General features: G+C 37.3%; 1 protein-coding gene across 1 annotated transcript in view; it reads left to right on the forward strand.

Moving 5' to 3' along the window:
* The window catches only part of CNTNAP2 (contactin associated protein 2), a 2,325,432-nt gene that overhangs the window by 756,544 nt on the left and 1,547,332 nt on the right, over positions 1 to 21,556 (forward strand). Inside the window, exon 4 of the mRNA XM_024991213.2 lies at positions 3,121 to 3,314. Coding sequence (XP_024846981.1) covers positions 3,121 to 3,314 — 194 coding nt within the window. The remainder of the gene's footprint in view (positions 1 to 3,120; positions 3,315 to 21,556) is intronic.

Here is a 21,556-nt window from a genome sequence, read left to right on the forward strand (position 1 = left end):
TGGTCATAACTTTCCTTCCAAGAAGTAAGCGTCTTTTAATTTCATGGCTGCAGTCACCATCTGCAGTGATTTTGGAGCCCCTCAAAATAAAGTCTGACACTGTTTCCACTGTTTCCCTATCTATTTCCCATGAAGTGATGGTCAAGACATTTAATGTTAGCCTACAGGTTACTGGACTACTCTTCATTATTAAGCCATATTACCCACTGTGAGCTTAGGCCTGAATGGTTTATCTGACCCTGTATTTGAGTACACTACTATTTTCTTCTCAGTTTGGTGGTGCTAGCGGTCAAGAACCTGCCAGTGCAGGGGCATAAGAGATGCGGGTTTGATCCCTGGGTTGGGAAGACCCCCTGGAGAAGGAAATGACAACCCACTCCAGTATTCTTGCCTGGAGAATCCCATGGAGATAGGAGCCTGGTAGTCTATAGTCCATAGGAGTGCAAAGAGTCAAACAGGACTGAAGGGAGTTAGCATGCACTATTTTCTCCTCAGTTTCTAATCTGCTGTTAAGCTCATCTAGTAAATGTTTTATTTCAGATATAATTTCTAGTTCCAAAACTCCCATGTTGTTTTCCTTTGTTGATTCTTTTCTCCATTAAGTTTTCATATTTGTTTCTTCAATATTTATACATTCTTGTTCAAGTAACATAACTAATTTATAATCTCTCTTGTAAAGTTGTACTCTGTTAATTTCATCATCTTTGTCTATTACCACTGACTGACTTTTCTCTGGTTATGAGTCATATTTACTGCTTACCCAAATATCTAATATTTTTTTAAAAGTTTTTACTGGACATTATGGATTCTATGTTGTTGAGTTGCTTTCATATTTTCATGGAAGTCTCATGAAAAAATAAACTTCCACGGTCTCTCATAATTGAGTGTTAAGTTTCATTCAACCAAGGGGTTAATTCATTTGTGGATCAAAATGATCTTTTTTCAGACTTATTACCAACCTTTTTTCAGATGTGTTCTGAGTAGAATTGGCTTCTCTGGTGGCTCAGATGGTAAAGCGTCTGCCTACAATGCAGGAGACCTGTGTTTGATCCCTGGGTCAGGAAGATCCTCTGGAGAAGGAAATGGCTACCCACTCCAGTCTTCTTCCCTGGAAAATCCCATGGACTGAGGAGCCTGGTAGTCTACAGTCCATGGGGTTGCAAAGAGTCAGACATGACTGAGTGACTTCACTCACTCACTCAGAGTAGGATTAGAATTAGAATCCTTATTTTAGGATAAAATTATTCTACTCCCTTTCTGAGATCTCTGTTGAATGCCTGCTGCTGCTAAGTCACTTCAGTGGTGTCCAACTCTGTGCAACCCCATAGATGGCAGCCCACCAGGCTCCCCGTCCTTGGGATTCTCCAGGCAAGAATTCTGGAATGGGTTGCCATTTCTTTCTCCAATGCATGAAAGTGAAAAGTGAAAGTGAAGTCTCTCAGTCGTGTCCGACTCTTAGAGACCCTATGGACCACAGCCTACCGAGCTCCTACGCCCATGGGATTTTCCAGGCAAGAGTACTGGAGTGGGGTGCCATTGCCTTCTCCTAGGGTTGAATGCCTAGGGTTGCTCAAATTCTCTCAATCTTGTCCAGTATGAAATCAAACTACTCCCAGGACTGTGCATCTTCTGGCTGTTGTTCATTTCAGATCTCACTTCTCTTTGTCTTATTGAGTCTTAGTCTGCAAATACACAGCTTAGCATTCATCCAAAGTCTGAAGTGAAGATACTCACTGGTGACCCAATGGACATTCCCAAAGCTTCCTCTCTGCACAGCTGCCCCGTCCCTGATACTCTGTCCTAGAATTTTGGATTCCTCGAGAGCGTTGATTCTGCTCTTCCTTCAATTCAGAGATGCTGCTGCGTCTGTCCAGAATATTCTTTTATGCCATGGTCTGGAAAGTGAACCATGCAGAAAGCCAGGAAGCTGGCAGGGCTCACCTCATTTGTTTATCTTATCTCATGAATCAGAGTGCAGTACAGTGTCTTGTCTAATCTCCTAAAAGTATAATCCTATACATGTTGTTGGATTTGTAATTCTTTGTGGTGGGAGAGCTATTCCATCATAGTTGAGAACAGAAATAAGCCCTGTAAATATCATTATATGAGCGATATATCAGTGATGATTTTCAAAATGATCTTTATTAGCATAGACTTCATAAAATAAATTATTTTATTGTCAGCTTTTAAATTCCTTATTTGAAGAGTGAGGCATATGTTCTCATATACTGTACATTGGATAATGTGTTGATTATTTTCCTATTATTTACTACCATTAGTTATCAAACTCACTCAAAAAATTATATTGCTTCTTAGAACTGAGCATCATGCCATATTTTCTGTAATCTATTTATGTGAAATCATAGTTGTTTCACATAGTGTTATAAATTAGGAGTCTTTTTGTTCTAGGTTAGTGCTGTTTCTCTAATGGATATTTTTACATTCTTACTCTTTGCCAGTCGTTTACTTTATTTTACCAAAAGAAGCTTCACTTCATCTAGTGACTCTATGATTTTCCTAGAAATGTGTTCATCTAGAGTCATTGGTTGTATGGCTCTTAAGTATTAGTGAACATACTAACTAATTTACTATATATTTTAGGTCTCAGGAGTCGATGTAAGATGAGGCCTCATCTTGAGAGCTAGTAGTGTTCTTTCAACCCTGAACTTTCTAAAGTAAATATATATTTTAGAGTGTGTATGGTTGCATTTTGTTTCATTTATGATCTACTTAAAGATAAATCTTTACATGAGGAAATGTTAGATTGCTACATATCTTTTCCTAGTGATTTTTAGTTGAAGAATTCATGGTAAATTGATCAAGCCTCAGCCAATTAGAGTTTGACATGTACTAATAAGATCTAATTGAGGAATTATGAAGACGTTTGCTCAGGAGAAAATGAGCACATAATTACACCATAAAGGGGTCAGAGTGTCAGTGTTACCCTGCTAGAAGAATATTAGTTGAAATCCCTGTGGCTTCTATAAAGGACGCTTGATAATGTATCTGTGAAATATAGTACTTCCAATGTCAATTAAAAGATGGAGAATGATCTGTTGTCAGTTGTAGAAGTTCAACATTAAATACCTATTTCCCTCCTCTTGTCTCTACCTTATTCAGGTGCTGGGGGATGGTCTCCATCAGACAGTGACCATTATCAGTGGCTTCAGGTTAACTTTGGCAACCGGAAGCAGATCAGTGCCATAGCAACTCAAGGAAGATACAGCAGCTCAGACTGGGTGACCCAGTATCGCATGCTGTACAGTGACACTGGGAGAAACTGGAAACCCTACCATCAAGATGGGAATATCTGGGTGAGTCACTGTCAGAAAAAGACACAGAATTGAGTTTGCAGATATTTGAAAAAGGTAGTGGATTCTGGTGTGTTCTTTGGCTGAGGAGTAGCTATCTGACTCCTCCCATCCCTGGTACAGTCTGGGGAAGGGCTTGGGAGTGAAGTGGTTGGAGACTGATCTTGCTATTTTTGTTTCCATGTGTGTGTGTCCTCTGGTACTTTCTGAGAGAGAAAAGAAATGTGAGCAAAGCAAAAGAAGATGGGAAAATGAAACCAAACCCAGAATGCCCTACCCTGCCCCACCCCAAGCCTTTTCTTAGTGATGAAAACCCTTATCTTGCAAAGTCAATGCAATGGGTGTCTCCTCCCGCAACCTCTGGTGTATTTCACAGACAATAAGACCACCCAATAAACTGTGTTGAAACCTGAAAAAAAATTAGGTAAATAATTCAATAATAGAATTCTTTAAGCACAATGTTTTAAGTAACTGTATTTTAGTTTGTAGCACAGATCTGCAGTGGAACAAACTATGCAAATTCTGAACTGAGAATTAAGTAAATAGAAGGAAAAAACAAAAAACTATTTGCCTCTGCCAACTGAAAAAGATTCACAACTTGAGAGCTGTGAGTTAACATTTATTTGGGGCAAAATGAGGCTCCAGCCTGGGACGCAGCACCTCAGATCGCTCTGAGAGACTGCTCCAAAGAGGCAGTGGGGGAAGGTCAATCTATTAGATTTTGGTGAACGGGGGGAGTTCAATACAATTAAGTGCTCATTTTACAAAAGGTTTTCTGCTAGTCTCGAGGAGCTAATGTCATCATGAAGGGGTTTAGAACCACTCCGTAGCTACTGACCATATGTATGAGGAGGACAATAAGGTAGAAAAATAGTTTTAAAGAAAAAGCAAATAGACCAGCCATAGCTCTGGAGTACATTAGACACCATGATGAGCATCCCCTTCTCAATTTTAAGTATTTTAAAATATTACTAGTCCTCACTCTAAGGTGTGTGCACTTGTCTGTATTTATGTATTAAAAATCACCAAGAGGCTGTTTATTCATACATTCTTGTTGGTTGAAGAATGTTTCTTTAGGCTGCAGTTTCTATCCAAGGCTTAGGGCAATGAGTCTCAATCTGGGCTACGCTTTTGAGTTGCCTGAGAAGAATTTAAAGTATATGAATGCCAGGCCCACCCAGGCAAATTAAATTAGAATCATGTAAGTAGTATTTTATATTAATGACTCTGATATTTTTTAGGAACAGAGATCTTCAATTTGAGTAAAATATTGAAATTATAAAGAAATAATTTAGAGGAGTAGGAGCAGTGAGATAGCAAAGAAAATACACATAATGGTAATTTAAACCCCTACTACAGATCTGTAGGCATCTTATTATTATTTTTTTATTCTGAGGGAAAAAGGTAGTATAATCCATTTACTCTTAAAACTATATTAATTAAATTGGAAAGTTGTGTGTATTCAATCAAATATTCACAACATATAAATTAATTATATATGTTATAAAATACTAAATTTTAAGGGATCTATTTTATTTTTTTTAAGGCAATCATAACCAAAATCAAGTAAAGTCATCAATAAGATACAAAAAGGATGAGGTGGGAAGAGGAGAAGGAGGAATGGGAGGAATTTGTTTTTAATTTATATATTAGACAGAATGCTGGGGATTTTTGACCTGATCAGGGCCCACTCCCAGAAAGGTTACAGCTTAAAACTCTTAAGTAATTTTTGTGAGCAGGCAGAGTCTAGTGCTCTGAACTTGAGTAGGTGGTCATTTCCACAGCAGTTGTCCATGATCATAACTGTCATGTGAAATAAGGATATAATACTCCGATAATAAAAAGTACACATGCCAGAGTAGTCCTTTAGAAAGAAGTTCTATTAAGCCTTGATTGCATGGCAAGAACATTTGTATATTGGGATATGTAAATTGTAGGAAGCAAGTAAGGAGGAAAATTTCTCTTCATGGAAAGTCTTCATCTCACAATTAAGCTAAGTTTAAATAACAGGTGTAATTTATATTTTTTAAAAAGTGGTTTTCAACCCTGCATACACAATGGAATAACCTATAAAGCTTTAAAACATGGATGTTTGGGTCTCATTTCCAGAGATTTGAAATTAGATGGTCTAAAATGAAACCTAGGCATTGAGATTTTAAAGCTCCCCCAGTCATTCTAATGTATAGTTAGCACTGAGAACCCTATTGTAGATTGGTTTTCAGCCTATAGGTAAGATGGGCATGAAGGTCTTTCCTATAGCTCAAATGGTAAAGAATCTGCCTGTAATGCGGGAAACCCAGGTTCACTGGGTTGAGAAGATCCTCAACCAAGAGTAGATTGAGGATCCACTCTAGTATTCTTCTCTGGAGACTCCCATGGACAGAGGAGCCAGGCGGGCTACAGTTGGTGGGATTGCAAAGAGTCTGAGTGACTAATACTACTACCACCAAATGGGCATGGAGGAGGTCTATTGTGAAAAACAATGGCAAAACAGAAAATTAGAAAGGACCTTCCTTAAAGTTGAGCAGAAAGAGAGAGATACTGACCAAGTGACTACACAAACCAACTAACTGGGAGTAGACAATTAAGGCTCAGATCACAAGCTCTTCCAGAAAATCAATCATTATTTTATCTCTAAACTGCAGTTATTTGAAGAGCTGCAGCCAGACTCCAAACTATCTTTCAGATTTATGTTTCTTTAAAGTTTTCATTCCCAAATTGAGAAAGTGTTAAATCGTCTCCTATCATAATGGACTAGTTAAGTTTAGTTCAGTTCAGTCACTTAGTTGTGTCCAACTCTTTGCGACTCTATGGACTGCAGCACACCAGGCTTCCCTGTCCATCATCAGCTCCTGGAACTTGCTCAAACTCATGTCCATTTGGTAGGTGATGCCATCCAATCATCTCATCCTCTGTCGTTCTCTTCTCTTACCACCTTCAATCTTTCCCAGGATCAGGGTCTTTTCAAATGCGTCAGTTCTTCACATCAGGTGGCCAAAGTATTGGAGTTTGATCTTCAACATCGCTCGTTCCAATGAATATTTAGGACTGATTTCCTTTAGGATTGACTGGTTGGATCTCCTTGCAGTCCAAGGGACTCTTAAGAGTTTTCTTCAACACCACAATTCAAAAGCATCAATTCTTGGGCGCTCAGCTTTGTTTATAGTCCAACTTTCACATCCATACATGACTACTGGAAAAACCATAGCTTTGACTAGACAGATCTTTTTTGGCAGGGTAATGTCTCTGCTTTTTAATATGCTGTATAGGTTGGTCATAGCTTTTCTTCCAAGGATCAAGCATCTTTTGATTTCATGGGTACAGTCACCATCTGTAGTGATTTTGGAGCCCAAGAAAATAAAGTCTGTCACTGTTTCCACTGTTTCCCCATCTGTTTGCCATGAAGTGATGGTGACCAGATAGCATATTAAAAAGCAGAGACATTACTTTGCCAACAAAGGTCCATCTAATCAAAGCTGTGGTTTTTCCAGTAGTCATGCATGGATGTGAGAGTTGGACTATAAATAAAGCTGAGTGCTAAAGAACTGATGCTTTTGAACTGTGGTGTTGGAGAAGACTCTTGAGAGTCACTTGGACTGCAAGGAGATCCCACCAGTCAATCCTAAAGAAGATCAGTCCTGAGTGTTTATTGAAAGGACTGATGTTGAAGCTGAAACTCCAATACTTTGATCACGTGATGCAAAGACCGGACTCATTTGAAAAGACCCTGTTGCTGAGAAAGATTTAAGAAGGGAGGAGAAGGGGATGACAGAGGATGAGATGGTTAGATGGCATCACTGACTCAATGGGCATGAGTTTGAGTAAACTCCAGGAGTTGGTTATGGACACAGAGGTCTATGGTGCTACAGTCCATGGGGTCACAAAGAGTCGGGCATGACTGAGCAACTGAACTGAACTGAATTGATGGGACCACATGCCTTTATCTTAGTTTTCTGAATGCTGAGGTTTAAGCCAGCTTTTTCACTCTCCCCTTTCACTTTCATCAAGAGGCTCTTTAAGTTTATTACTTTCTGCCATAAGGGTGGTGTCATCTGCATATCTGAGGTTATTGATATTTCTCCCAGCAATCTTGATTCCAGCTTGTGCTTCATCCATCCTGGCATTTCACATGATGTACTCTGCATAGACGATAATAAGCAGGGTGACAATATACAGCCTTGGCAAACTCCTTTCCCAATTTTGGAACAGTCTGATGTTTCATGTCCAGTTCTTTTTTTTTTTTTTCATGTCCAGTTCTAACTGCTACTTCCTGACCTGCATACAGATTTCTCAGGAGGCAGGTCAGGTGGTCTGGTTTTCCCATCTCTTGACAAATTTTCCACAGTTTGTTGTGACCCACACAGTCAAAGACATTGGCATAATCAATAAAACAGAAGTAGATGTTTTACTGGAACTCTCTTGCTTTTTTGATGATCCAACAGATGTTGGCAATTTGATCTCTTGTTCCTCTGCCCTTTCTAAATCCAGCTTAAACATCTGAAAGTTCATGATTCACATAGGTTTTAAGCCTAACTTGGAGAATTTTGTGCATTACTTTGCTAGGGGATGAGATGAGTGCAACTATGTGGTAGTTTGAGCGTTCTTTGGCATTGCTTCTCTTTGGGTTTGGAATGAAAACTGACCTTTTCCAGTCCTGTGGCCACTGCTGAGTTTTCCAAATTTGCTGGCATATTGAGTGCAGCACTTTCACATCATCATCTTTTAGGATTTGAAATAGCTCAACTGGAATTCCATCACTTCCACTAGCTTTGTTCATAGTGATGTTTATAATTCACTCAGACAGTTTATAAAGATGGCTGCCCTAAATATGTCTGCTCTAATGATGGCTGCTTATAAAGATGGGTGCTTATAAAGATGGCTGCCCTCAAGATGGCTGCTAAAATGCAGTGATATTAAGACTCCATTTACCAGATAATTGGCAGTAAGTGTGTGCTCAGTCACTCAGTCATGTTCGACTCTTTTTGGCCCCATGTACTGTAGCCTACCAGGCTCCACTGTCCATGGAATTTTCCAGGCAAGAATACTGGAGCAGATTGCAATTTCCTGCTCCAGGGAGTCTTCCCGACCCAAGGATTGAACCCATGTCTCTTCTGTCTCCAACATTTGCAGATCTAGCACCATCTGGAAAACCCACTTAGCAGTAAAGGAGGGTCTCATTTTGACTAAATACAGAGACATGAGTTCAAACATCTAAGAAGGGTGACATTTTTCAGCATGACTTGTACTTTTCTGAGTTATATAAAATGCCAGAGGTTGAGTCAGGGAGACAAGGTCTTTCAGTGAAAATATCACAAATTGTGAAGGTAAGCTATTAATACATCTACATAGAGGACTCTCAATTTTTTCTGATGGTGATAAAGTGTGTATTTCTATAGTTTTTTGCTTCTCTGATGTTTATGTTTGTTTCTTCCTTTCAAATCATGTACTTCTCATTAAAACTAAGAACATGATAAGCAATGAATGATTGTTTCCTAGATAAAACTATGGTGAATTAATTATAAAATTTTATAAATCAAAACAAATTTGAGACACAAGCTAAATGTTGCAAAATATACTTAAATGCCAATGAACCTGCAATAAAGTTTACGTTACTTTAATAATCTATGACAGGGAATTCCTGGGTGGTCCAGTGGTTAGGACTCCACTTCAACTGCTGGGGGCCCCGGTTCGAACCCTGATTGGGGGGCTAAAATCCCATAGTAATCAAAGCGTGGCCAATGAAAACCAAAAAATCTTTGAAGATGTGTTTTATTCCTTGCTAGCGTGAAAAATAGTTCATTGCTTTGGTGTTTTATAAAGGAGATAAAATTCATTGTTTCTTAAAAGTTCTTGAGTACTTTTGAACTTATGTCTTAACATGCATTAAGTAATAAAGTTTCGCACTTACAGATCTCAACCAAAAATATACTTCACTTAAATTTATTACCAGGTAAGCCACAAAGGGAAGCCCAAGAATACTGGATTATGTAGCCTATCCCTTCTCCAGGGGATCTTCCCAACTCAGAAATTGAACCAGGGTCTCCTGCATTGCAGGCAGATTCTTTACCAATTGAGCTATCAGGGAAACCTTAAATTTATTAAAAATGGTAATTAGATATCTCTTTTAATCTAACTGTTTAACATAATGTATACTGCAATTAAAAGAGATTTCTCACATAGATAAGATTGGATGTTTTTATAATAGACAACACCTTATCTGATGTAAAGTTTTAGAGTAAAAAGATTTCAAAGCTGATGAAGTTTTAAGGTTACTTTAACTATCCTTTCCTAAAAAAATTGGTTACCTGAGGAGAATGCAGTGTAATGTCCATTCAATCAGTTTAGTATTGTTTTTAACTAATGTCAATAGTTATTCTTTCTATGGTTGCAGAAATGGACAACCATGACCAACTTTATTATATTTTTGTTAAATGCCCATATGGAGATTCTGAATTATTTTATGACCATTGGATGATAATGTTAAAATAAGTGAAGAATGGGTCATGCAAATAAGAAATTACAACAGTCTCACAAGATTTTAAAGTCATCAATCTCATACTGTGGAATGAGAATGATTCTTAAAGAGACTTCTGAAGAAGAGTTTATCTGAATATTTAATACTCAAATATGTGAGTTGCTATTAAATAAATGTGCTAAACTAGTCAAGCCTTCTTATTCCTCTTTGATGATACTAAAGCATTATAGAATCTTTTACACTTTATCCACAATGCCATTTCCTTCTATTTAGAATTTTATTTCCAATATAAAAGGAAAATATGTGCAGGTTGGTAAAATTGCCAAAGAAAAATTTTCCATTTACATATTCTACAAACTCTAATTTGCATACTTTCCAAGGTATTTTCAGATTTCCTCTGTGCAATCTGTTAGAGAGAAAGGAAGGATTCTATATAAGCATTTCTTATCAAAAGTCCATTAAACATTACATTCAGTAAGAAATTCCAACAGGTCTTTCTAAGAAGCTGCATTTAGTTTTGCTTAGGAAATTCTGTTACCGGCTTTGAATGTATATATTTGGGGCCAAAATAGGAAATTGGAGTATTAATAGTGAGTGCTTTCTTTATATACCATTACTGTTTTGCAGGATAGTTGCTTTGTTGCTAAGTCGCTTCAGTCGTGTCTGACTCTGTGCAACCCCATAGACAGAAGCCCACCAGGCTCCCCCGTCCCTGGGATTCTCCAGGCAAGAACACTGGAGTGGGTTGCCATTTCCTTCTCCAATTTGCAGGATAGTAACATATTACAAATTGACTTGTAAACCGTTTTTCTTTCTCTTAAAAAATGTTTTTTAATGGTTAGAAAATGCTTGTATATTCCTAATTATTTTTTTAAATAGTTTTTTACCTCTTTTGTTAATAGTATCAGACGAGGATCAGTAATCACTGAATATATTAAATGGAAAGTCCCATAGAACAGAAATGTTTTATCATATTTAAATTGCATGGTTAAATACTTATCAAGGATATAGTAATATGTAAGTTTGTATTCGCTAAGCAATATTAAGTAGAGTATTAATTTCCTAGATGTGTTAAAAAAAACTCAGATCTCTTTGTTCTTACATACTTTCCATATATATATGTGTATATATATACACATAGACACACAAAACTTAATTGTTTCTAATAACTTTAAAACATTAAAAAAATCTGGAAAGTAAGTAGTAATTAGCAGATTGATTTAGTAAATTCTTTGATTTTATGAATATCAAGCCAATAGCTGGAACATGCATTTTCCACTTTTTTTATAAAATCAAATAGCACATCAGCCAAGATTTGCATAATATAAATTTCCTAAAATACCCTTCTTAGCCTATGTGTTTGGAAAGAGAAAAACAAGATATGGATTCCAAAGTTCTGAATTCAAGTATATAGGTTCATTTATTTGGTTTTATAAAATTCAAATGTCCCTTGTGCCTCAGATTTCTTCTCTGAGAAATAGGAATGATGCCTTTTGAAATATGTAAGTGAAATTATGTAAGAAATTTTGCAAACTATGAGGATTTAGAAATGTATTATTGATTGCCAATCTCAGAAGCATTTTACAAAACTAGTGTAGTATTTGTATTCAGTGACAATAGTCTATTGTAATTTCCAGATTTTTTAGCCTCCCTCTCTCCTTTCCAGATCCAGCTGACCCATTTACTCTTATTCAAGAATTATAATATCTGACAATATTTTTGATGAAAATATTATGACAAGGAAGTGTAATGTGGACAGATCTCTGGCATGTTTTCCAGTTCACAAGTGGAGTGGCCATTGCCGGGGCAGGGCAGGCTTGGGAGGCATGGCTAACAGACCTCGCTCCAAGCCAAGTGCCCTGGCAGTGTTTATAACAAATTATTTGTTTCCATAACAATGGCCATGGGTCCAATGAGCCATGTAAGGGGATATTGTTTAAAAACAAATGGAGTATTCTGTTCTGTCTTTTCAACCATTTGTTGTAGTGGTTGGACAAGTTTTCCAAATCATTTAAAATCTGTTTCAATTACATGTAAAACATAACTGTTTTACAATTCAATAGTATACTTAAATTCTTTCCAAAAAAATCTAGAATTTTTCCTGCATATGACACTGAGGAAGACACCCATCCTCATCACTTGTTTCTATCTCATCCATCAGATAGAATTAATAACAGCCTCTTCTACATTTAGGACACTAAAGGAATTTTTTTCACCAATGGGTAGGAATTTCTCTTGCTTATTTATGTACACACATGCATTGTTGCTGCAATCAGCCACTTGGGGAAATAAGCCAGGTGGATATATTTAAAATAATATTATAAATAGTTTATTGAGAAATAAAACATATCAGAGTAATCTGCATTAAACTGTTTCTGAAATGACCCTTGAAATAAATAGGGTAAGACATTTTTAGGAATTGTATGGAAGAAAATAATTTCCAAGGTGAGTTTGCAATAGGCTTCTTATTTCTGTGAAATAGATTTTTCTGCTTACACCCCTCTTAGGATGGGTGACATTTTTAAAGTCTCATGAATTTTAATAAGTTGAGTGGGTATTGCAGATCCTTTTGCATATACTGTAATGCCTCCACTAGTGAATTTTGATCACCTTTCTAAATACAAGTTTGTACCATGTGTGTTTTAAGAGGTTATGAGATTTTATCTTGTGTCAATTTGTGAGTCACTCACTAGTCTACACATATGTAGAACCATTATAATTGACATGGTTATATGTTAAATCCCCTTCCCCCACAATTTAGAAGATAAAAATACTATGTTATTAATAATAGTGAATATATTATTGCCATACAACTGTTAGGAAAAGGAAAATGATATAATCGTATACATTTTCTTACAGGCAATGAAATAACTGTATATAATCATTCACCATCTAGTATTTTTCTTGTATGAGATGAACAGAATATATGTAATCATTGTTGTAATTTTTTAAAGTGTGTTTGATTTCTTGGAGAACTCTCTGAAGGAAGAAATGTTCTCGTTAAGCCTAAGGACGTTCTCAGGTGCTTTATTTTACTCTGGACTGAAATAATGGAGATGCTAATACTTCCTTATCAGATCAAGCTTGGAGTTAGGTGACATCAAGCTAAATGGCTCCAGGTGAATGCAGATTTATATAACATATTGATAGGCACCTACAAATATTTTGAATAAATAGCAATTCCTTCACGTAAGATGCATGTCTCTGCTTAAGTGGTAACTTAGTGGATTATAGAGGAACACTGGGATGGGCTTCCCAGCTGGTAGAGTGGTAAAGAATCCATCTGCCAATGCAGGAAATGCAAGAGACCTAGGTTTGATCCCTGGGTCTGGAAGATCCCTTGGAGGAGAAAATGGCAACTCACTCCTTTGAATTTGGAGTCTTGCCTTTGAAATTCCATGGACAGAGGAGCCTGGTGGTCTGTAGTCAATGGGGTTGCTAAAGAGTCGGACACACTGAGGTCGTGCACTCACATGTGCACACACCCACACACACCCAGGAAACCTACAGCGGGGAGCTGAGAGCATGGGAAGGCACACTGCCTGTGTGGCTGTGAGCCCCCAAAAAGCAATGGAAATAATAGCTCAGTGGTACATTCTGGATTCAGACCACCCAGGCCAGTTGTCATAACTTTACTACATAGATTTGTGTAACTTTTGGCAGATTCCTTAAACTTTCTATGCCTAAATTTCCTCATCTGTAAAATCACTAGTAACAGTACCTTCTTCACTCACCTCAGTAGTACCTACCTCTATGGCTGTCAGTATTAAATCGATAATCCATATGAAGATCTTAAGACAATAACTGGCTCATATTAACCCCTTATTAAATTTTATGGATTTGCGACTCGTAGATATATCACCATAGTATTTTATATTAGATTTGTTCTTGAAATTTCAAAAGAGCCTGTTACTTGCACCTCACAGTAGCTTTCCTCTATTAACATATTGGCATGTATATTACATTATGTCGTGCATCTCAACCTGAAATAACTAATAACTCATTTTTAAGTATAACTGAGCATGTGAATTTATGTCATTTGAATCGTGATCCTATTGCCATATGGAGTCCCGTTCATTGCAGTACAAATTGTGTCTGGACAGATCTTTCACATGTTTGTATTAAACTTCAGTGAAAATATGACAGTAATGCTTCCCTTAGATTTAGTTTAAAAATTCGCCTTTATTAACTTTGGAAATCAAGGAAAATATTTAACCTATTTTGACTACAGTTCTCCTTCATATCATCTTAGGCTAATTGAAAAATGTTAAGATCAGCAGACTCCAAAACAGACTTATGAGTATTCGCTGAAACAGTCTGCTGATTATCTATGGAGTTAGAGAGCCCACATGAAGTGTGCAAGCCAGATACGCCAAGACTTCTCTGCAGCAGCATCACCTGGGAATGTGTTAGAAAGGCAGAATCTCAGGAATTCATCACAGATCTTTCTAATCAGATTCTACAGCTTAAAAATACACACTTAGGAGTATGAGATGAACAGATGCCCACTGCCATATATATTCATAAAATAGATGAAAGTATAAGACTTTATAGGAAGTTATATTCAATAGCTTGTAATAACCTATAATGTAAAAGAATTGAAAGAAAAGTATATATGTATGTACATATGTATATCCCAATCACTTTGCTGTACACCTGAAACTAACACAATATTGTACATAAACTATACTTCAGTTAAAAAAATATCCACAAGTGATTCATGTACATACTAAAGACAGTGCTGTTTTCAATATTTGAGTAACTCTCATGAGAAAGAGGAATTAGCATTGAACCCGGTGTTTCCAAATCCAAAGGCAGAGTTAGAAGAATTAGAATTTTCAGTGCAAATTTCAGACAGACTTATCTTGAAAAGGGAATCAGCTTTTAGAGGTACTTGCTGAGCACCTACTATTTACTGAAAGTTGGAGATAAACACAATTACTGCCTTCTAGGGCAAAAAAAAAAAAAATCTAGTGGTAATGCTAAATACATAAATTTTAAATTGTTTTGAATGACTATATGTGTCCTAATGGGTAGCAGCTTGCACAGGTTGTTCTGTGAACACACAGAAAACGGATTCATTCAGAATTGTTGAGGGTCATGGTCTGTAAAGCCTTCTAGGGGAGCTAAGTATTATTGGTTAAGTAGAGAAAAAATTGGTGCTATGAATAAAAGTGGGAATGTTATCAGGTACAACATGGTAGGACTGCTTGCCACATCACAGGCCAATAAATCGAGAGATGAGCTGTTGGGACAAGAAGTAGAGACCTTATTCAGAAAGCCAGCAGACCAAGAAGATGATGGACTCAGTTCACTTAAGTCATGTCCAACTATTTGCAACCTCATGGACTACAGCACACCAGGCTTCCCTGTCCATCACCAACTCCTGGAGCTTGCTCAAACTCATGTCAATTGAGTCAGTGATGCCATCCAACCATCTCATCCTCTGCCATCCCCTTATCTTCCTGCCTTCAATCTTTCCCAGCATCAGGGTCTTTTCAAGTGTGTCAGTTCTTCTCATCAGGTGGTCAAAGTATTGGAGTTTCAGCTTCAGTATCAGTCCTTCCAATGAACACCCAGGAATGATTCCTTTAGAATTGACTGGTTTGATCAATCAAGAGTCTTCTCCAACACCACAGTTCAGAAGCATCAATTCTTTGGTGCTCAGCTTTCTTTATGGTCCAACTCTCACATCCATAGAGGACTGCTGGAAAAACCACATCTTTGACTGTATGGGCCTTTGCCAGCAAAGTAATGTCTCTGCTTTTTAACATGCTGTCTAGGTTGGTTGTAGCTTTTCTTCCAAGGAGCAAGCATCTTTTAATTTCATGGCTGCAGTCACCATTTGCTGTGATTTTGAAAGCCAGCAGACCAAGAAGATGATGGACTAGTGTCCCCAAAAGCCATGTTACCCAAGTTAGAATTCAGGCTTCTTTTATACTAAAAGAGGAAAGGATCTGGTCAATCACTGTAAACTTCTTAGCACCCAAGTCCTTGTTCTGGCTGTCCATGTAAATCAGGTTACTTGTGTTCCCTTAAACCTCCAACAAGACAAGTGTCATTCTCTGTTTCCCAATTTTTTATCTCATATGAGAGAACTTTTTATCATATGAATGTTAAGTGTTATACCTTTAAAGGTCAAGCCTGGGAGGCAGAGCCTGGAGAATGGGCTTTCATGTATATTTCATGCTATAGGTAACATTCTTTTTTAAAAGTGCTGAGTCAGCATGACTAAGCACAGAAAACACAGCACAAAGGTTAGAGCTGAAGGATAGATCCAATATGGCGTTGGGTTTGTTCTCCTCTGTTACAGGAAGTCATTACTAGCAGAGACTCTTGTACTGACATAGGTAGGAATGGATAGTGAGTATATATTTAATACATATACATAATCATGGCCCTTTCTCAGTTTTCAGATTATAAACAAATGAATAAAAAGTAAATTTTTATAAGAATTCTGAAATCATATCCTTTAAAACAGTAATATTTAAGTTATATAATGTGAATTCTCTACCTTTGGGAGAATGTTGGAGTTGGTGCAGTCCTTCACGGCACATCTCAGAAATACTCTTAGTACTGAGTTCATGGGCAAGCACAGAACAGATGCTCAAGAGTATAGAACTGAATGAAGTACTTCATTCTGAAGGCAAATGGGCTGAAGCTGAAATTCATGATGTTACTTATATCTGAGTCACAAATCCAGATATACTGGACCCAATACTCAATATCGAGACAAAAACCATTTTTCTTTGTTTGTTTTAGCAATAAGCATCATTACTATAATGACTATTTGCTTATTTTGACTAAATGAAAACAATCAGAATTCATATATAATATTTATCAAACAAGATAGTGCAAGCTTTGGAGCTGGACTTGAAATATCAGAACCCTGTTCTAACACTTTGTAACTGAATATTTAACCATGTTAATCGACCATTTATGGGCTTTAGTTGCCTTATCTGTCCTCAAGAATAGTACGATTGAGTTATAATGACAGTAAAAATCACTATAATAACTGTGAATAAAAGCTGGCCATCTTGGGTGACTTTCATATGCTTATGTCCCTGGTGACCATGAGCATATCTGTATTACTCATGTCACTTATGCACACAGTTTTGCCAAGTAACTAATTTAGTCAATGTTGACTTTGAGGAAGAACTAATAGAATGTTAAAATGTCTTAGCAAATATGTTTGGTTTGCTTGAATAAACTTGCTTAATTACAGGCTGTATTATCATTCTGGCAATGAGATGTCGTGTTGATAGGTTGTCTGAACAGTTCACTCAGCATCAGTGCTTTTTCAGAAGCCTAGAGGAGAAAAGATGCCTTTCTAGAAACATTAGTTTGTACTAACAAAATGAAAAGATTATTAGACATAAACATCAGCATTTCTTCCATGAACTTTACTGATCTATTTTGATGAGATGGTGGATCAGTTGTATTGCCCTTTAAATGGTTTATAATCATGTTTATATATATATATATATATATATATATATATATATATATATATATAATATTATATTATATTATTCCAAGAATGGATGAGATGGTTGGATGGCATCACCAACGCGATGGACATGAGTTTGAGTAGGCTCTGGGAGTTGGTGATGGACAGGGAAGCCTGGCGTGCTGCAGTCCATGGGGTCACAAAGAGTCGGACACTACTGAGCAACTGAACTGAACTGAATCACGCTAATGTGCAGCTTTAGTGAGTGCAATGTATGAAAATACCTTCCTGTGATATAGCAGAATGGTTCAGAAAACTCTATTTGTGCCAATGAATAAATAATGAGTGAACCAGCATTTTTGAGGTTTATTAAAAAGGTTGCTTTAACTCATTTAATGCTCAAAATAACTTAAATGTGATGATGCAGACTTTATTTATTTTTCTAAAATTACAATTTTTTTAATTTGATCTTTTTTTAAATTGTTTTAGTTGAAGGATAATTGGTTTAAAATATTGTGTTGGTTTCTGCCATATGTCAACATGAATCAGCCATAATTATAAACATGTCCTCTCCCTCTTGATGGCTTCCTTGGTGGCTCAGATGGTGAATTTGCCTGAAATGTGGGAGACCTGGGTTCAATATCTGGGTCAGAAAGATCCCCTGGAGAAGGAAATGGCTGTTCACTCCAGTATTCTTGCCTGAAGAATTCCATGGACAGGGGAGTCTGACTGGCTACAGTCCATGGGGTCACAAAGCGTTGGACACAACTGAGCAGCCAATGCTTTCACTTTCACTCCCTCTTGAACTTCCCTCCTACCTCCTACCGCATCACACTCCTCTAGCTTGTCACAGAGCCATGGCTTGATTTCATTGAATTATACAGCAAATTCTCACTGGCTATCTGGTTTTACATATGGCAGTGTCTATGTTTCCATGCTACTCTCTCCATACATAGGTTTTTATTTTTTTATAATTGTATTTATTTATTTTTGGATGTGCTGAGTCTTTGTTGCTATAAGGCATTTCTTTAGTTGTGGCGAAGCAGGGGCTACACTTTAGTTGTGGTGCATGGGCTTCTCCCTGTCATGCCTTTTCTTGTTGCAGAGCATGGGCTCTAGGGTGCTGCAGCAGTTGCAGCGTGTAGGCTCAGTAGTCGTGGCTCCCAGGCTCTAGAGCACACTCAGCAGTTGTGACACATGGACTTGGGTGCTCTGCAGCAAGTGGGATCCTCTTGGATCAGAGATGGGATCTGTATCTCCTGCTTTGGTAGCTGGGTTCTTTTACCACTGAGTCATCAAAGAAGCCTGGCTTTTATTATTATTAAGCTCATTCTGTAGATGCAAAAATTGAGGATTATAGAAGGCAGTTCATTTCCTGATGTACATGGTGAATTAACATTTGGAACCAGAAACCAGGGTTGTCTAATTTGCTTGTGACCTTCACCACCATGACCCTCCTTGGTTCTTCTTTTCAATGCCCACAGGAAACTAGTTGACTATCACATTTTAACTGTAATGGGCTGCACAAATATGTGAGGGAGTATCAAATGTATCATCTATTTCTTTTTATAAAGCCATACCAGTCATAGTGGATTAGGCACCAAATCTCCTGAGTATGATCTCGTCTTGACTACTTTTGTATGTAACAATTCTGTTTTCAAATAAGAGAACATTCTGAGGTCCTGGAGGATGTACTTATACATATGAATTTGGGAGGGGATACAGCCCAACCCATAACACCTAACTGTTAGAAAAGTACTTTATTAAGTTATAATGCTGAGTCCAAGTCAGATCTACTTGGTGCACGACAGGCCAGTAAAATCAGAGATGAGGTGTTGAGGCAAGGAACATTACTTTGTTCAGGAAGCTGGCAGACCGAGAAGATGACAGACTAATGTCTCAAAATAACCATCTTATTGGAGTCTGGATGCCAGGTTCTTTTATAGAACAGAGAAGTGGGGAGGTGAGGAAATAAAGCAAAGAGGCCATTAATCTTACAAATAAAATGGCAAGCTTCAAGGAGGGAGGTGTTAATTTCTCCCTTCTTAGAGCCACCCTCAGGTGGACAGGGTCCTGAACAAAGAGGCACTTTGGTTTAGTATTTAGGTAGAGGGGCAGGGTTCCCCGAGGCAGTCCATTACATTTAAACAGTATCTTTTTAGTGAAAAAAGCAATGGGAAGCAAAGGTTAAAAAAAAAAAAAAAAAGAAGAAGAAGAAACAGATCCACCATAGAATCATAATTGGTTCTTCCCTGTAAGAGCTGTACCAATAAAACTTAGTTGCTATCACTGCGGTGTTGGCAGTGTTGTGTTCGGTTTGAAGAGTAGGGGATGGTTTTATAAGAAAGACAGTGGCTTCTAAGAGGAATTGTATGTCTGTCCTCATGAACTCAGAAAATAGACCTGAGTCAAACCATGAAGGGTTGAGTGATAACTAATTATATATGATTCTCTGCATTCAATTATTTACAAGCAAAATTTCAAAGAGAGATTTTGAGAATTATTCCTCTCGTAGGGGACAGATGATTCAAAAGTGCTTTTTAAAACCAACCCCTCAACCCACCCCAGGAGAAATATTTGGCCTTTAAAAAATGCCCCAGTTTTAAATCTCATATAGCACTTTATTCTGAATTAAACACCATGTGACATATGAACATCATTTAATCAACATCATCTAATTCCTTGAGCTATGTTATTTATTAAAACCTGGACTCTAGAGAACATGCATTCTAAACAATTATAGACATTTCTTCCATCAGCAAAGAAAAGAGGTCTCCTGAAACTAAAACAGTTTCCTCCAGTTGCATCTTGAGATGTAATTATTAATTTCATTTGGAGTATAAGAGCATCTATTTGAAAACAACAGGTTTCATTTGTTAGCTCTTACAGTATTTTTCAGAGAAGGTTAAAAAACACATTCCCCTCGTTTCATGTATGAAAGCTGAGCTGCCCAGGGCAAAGGCATTATTCATCCTGTGCACAGAGCAAACGCGATTGTTCATTCCATCCACACAGTGACTGTCCGGCTTGTGCATTTTTCAGTTTTGTTACAGTACACAAAGTGGAAAATAGAGCTGTGGTGATAGCCTAGAGCGACAGAAGAAGACTGTGAATTTATCATAAAATTATTCAAGCTGTTTACATTTATCCTGGCACAAACAAGTATTTGATAACAGAGCTGAAAAAATGCAGAAGAAATTTCTTGTCCCTTTGAAAGGATTTTTTGATGTGATACCAGAAGGTACATACAATGATTTTTTCACAAGACTTATTATATAAAAAGGCTAGTGTATATTTAACATGGGTAATTTCACAGTTTTATTCTTGGAATAGTAATAGATAAGAGTATACACTGTACGTTTATTTAAAATAAGCAGTAATGTCAACGTCATTTGGTTTTTAAAGTCAAAGACCAAAGAAATAGTATTCAGATCATTATTTTATGTTTAAAGTTGGGGTAAATAATAATAAAATAATACACACACACATACTCGAACCCAGGTCTCCTGCATTGCAGGCAGACACTTTACCCTCTGAGCCACCAGGGAAGCCCCCAAAATAATAGTTAGTTTCCTTCAATCATGTAAAATCTGTGGTTATTTACTAGAATCAGATCTATTTCTAAACTGATTCTATTGAAGTGCAGAGGTGTTAGGCATTTTGATTAATATCAAGCACCACTTCTAATACTAACTACCATTTACTGAACACTTACCTGAAAAGTACTTTCTGGGTCAAATTCTATGACAAGATCTGGGATGGTGAGAGTCCGAAGTCGGTTCTTGGTTTCTGTGTCCCCTTGTTTTTGGTCTAAGAGGATATAAAGATAGACTATATCCAAGTTCTGAAAGAGTTTTATTTGTCTTTTTACACATTGAGCCTCACAAGCTAGGACAGTGCCTTGCACATTGAATGTGCTCAGTAAGTGATAACAGATTGACCGAATAATGGAATTTAATGGACATTTGTGTAGGTAGTCATAAGCCCTATAGGCATTATATAGGACTTCCCAGGTGGTACGGCTATAAAAAATCTGCCTGCTGATGCATGAGTTTGATCCCTAGGTCAGAAAGATCCCCTGAAGTGGGAAATGGCAACCTGCTCCAGTATTCTTGCCTGGAAAATTCCATGGACAGAGGAGCCTGCCAGGCTACAGTTCATGGGATCTCAGAGAGTAGAACATGACTGAGGGACTGAGCACACATAGGTAGTTATAATTAGTTATACATTTCATGAAGAATAATGTTAATTTTCTTGATTTCCATTTATCTAGTGAATACTGACAAATGTTGCACACACCTACACCTATTGAAAGGAGCA

This window comes from Bos taurus, chromosome 4, assembly GCF_002263795.3.
Source record: "Bos taurus isolate L1 Dominette 01449 registration number 42190680 breed Hereford chromosome 4, ARS-UCD2.0, whole genome shotgun sequence".
Lineage (NCBI taxonomy): Eukaryota > Metazoa > Chordata > Mammalia > Artiodactyla > Bovidae > Bos > Bos taurus.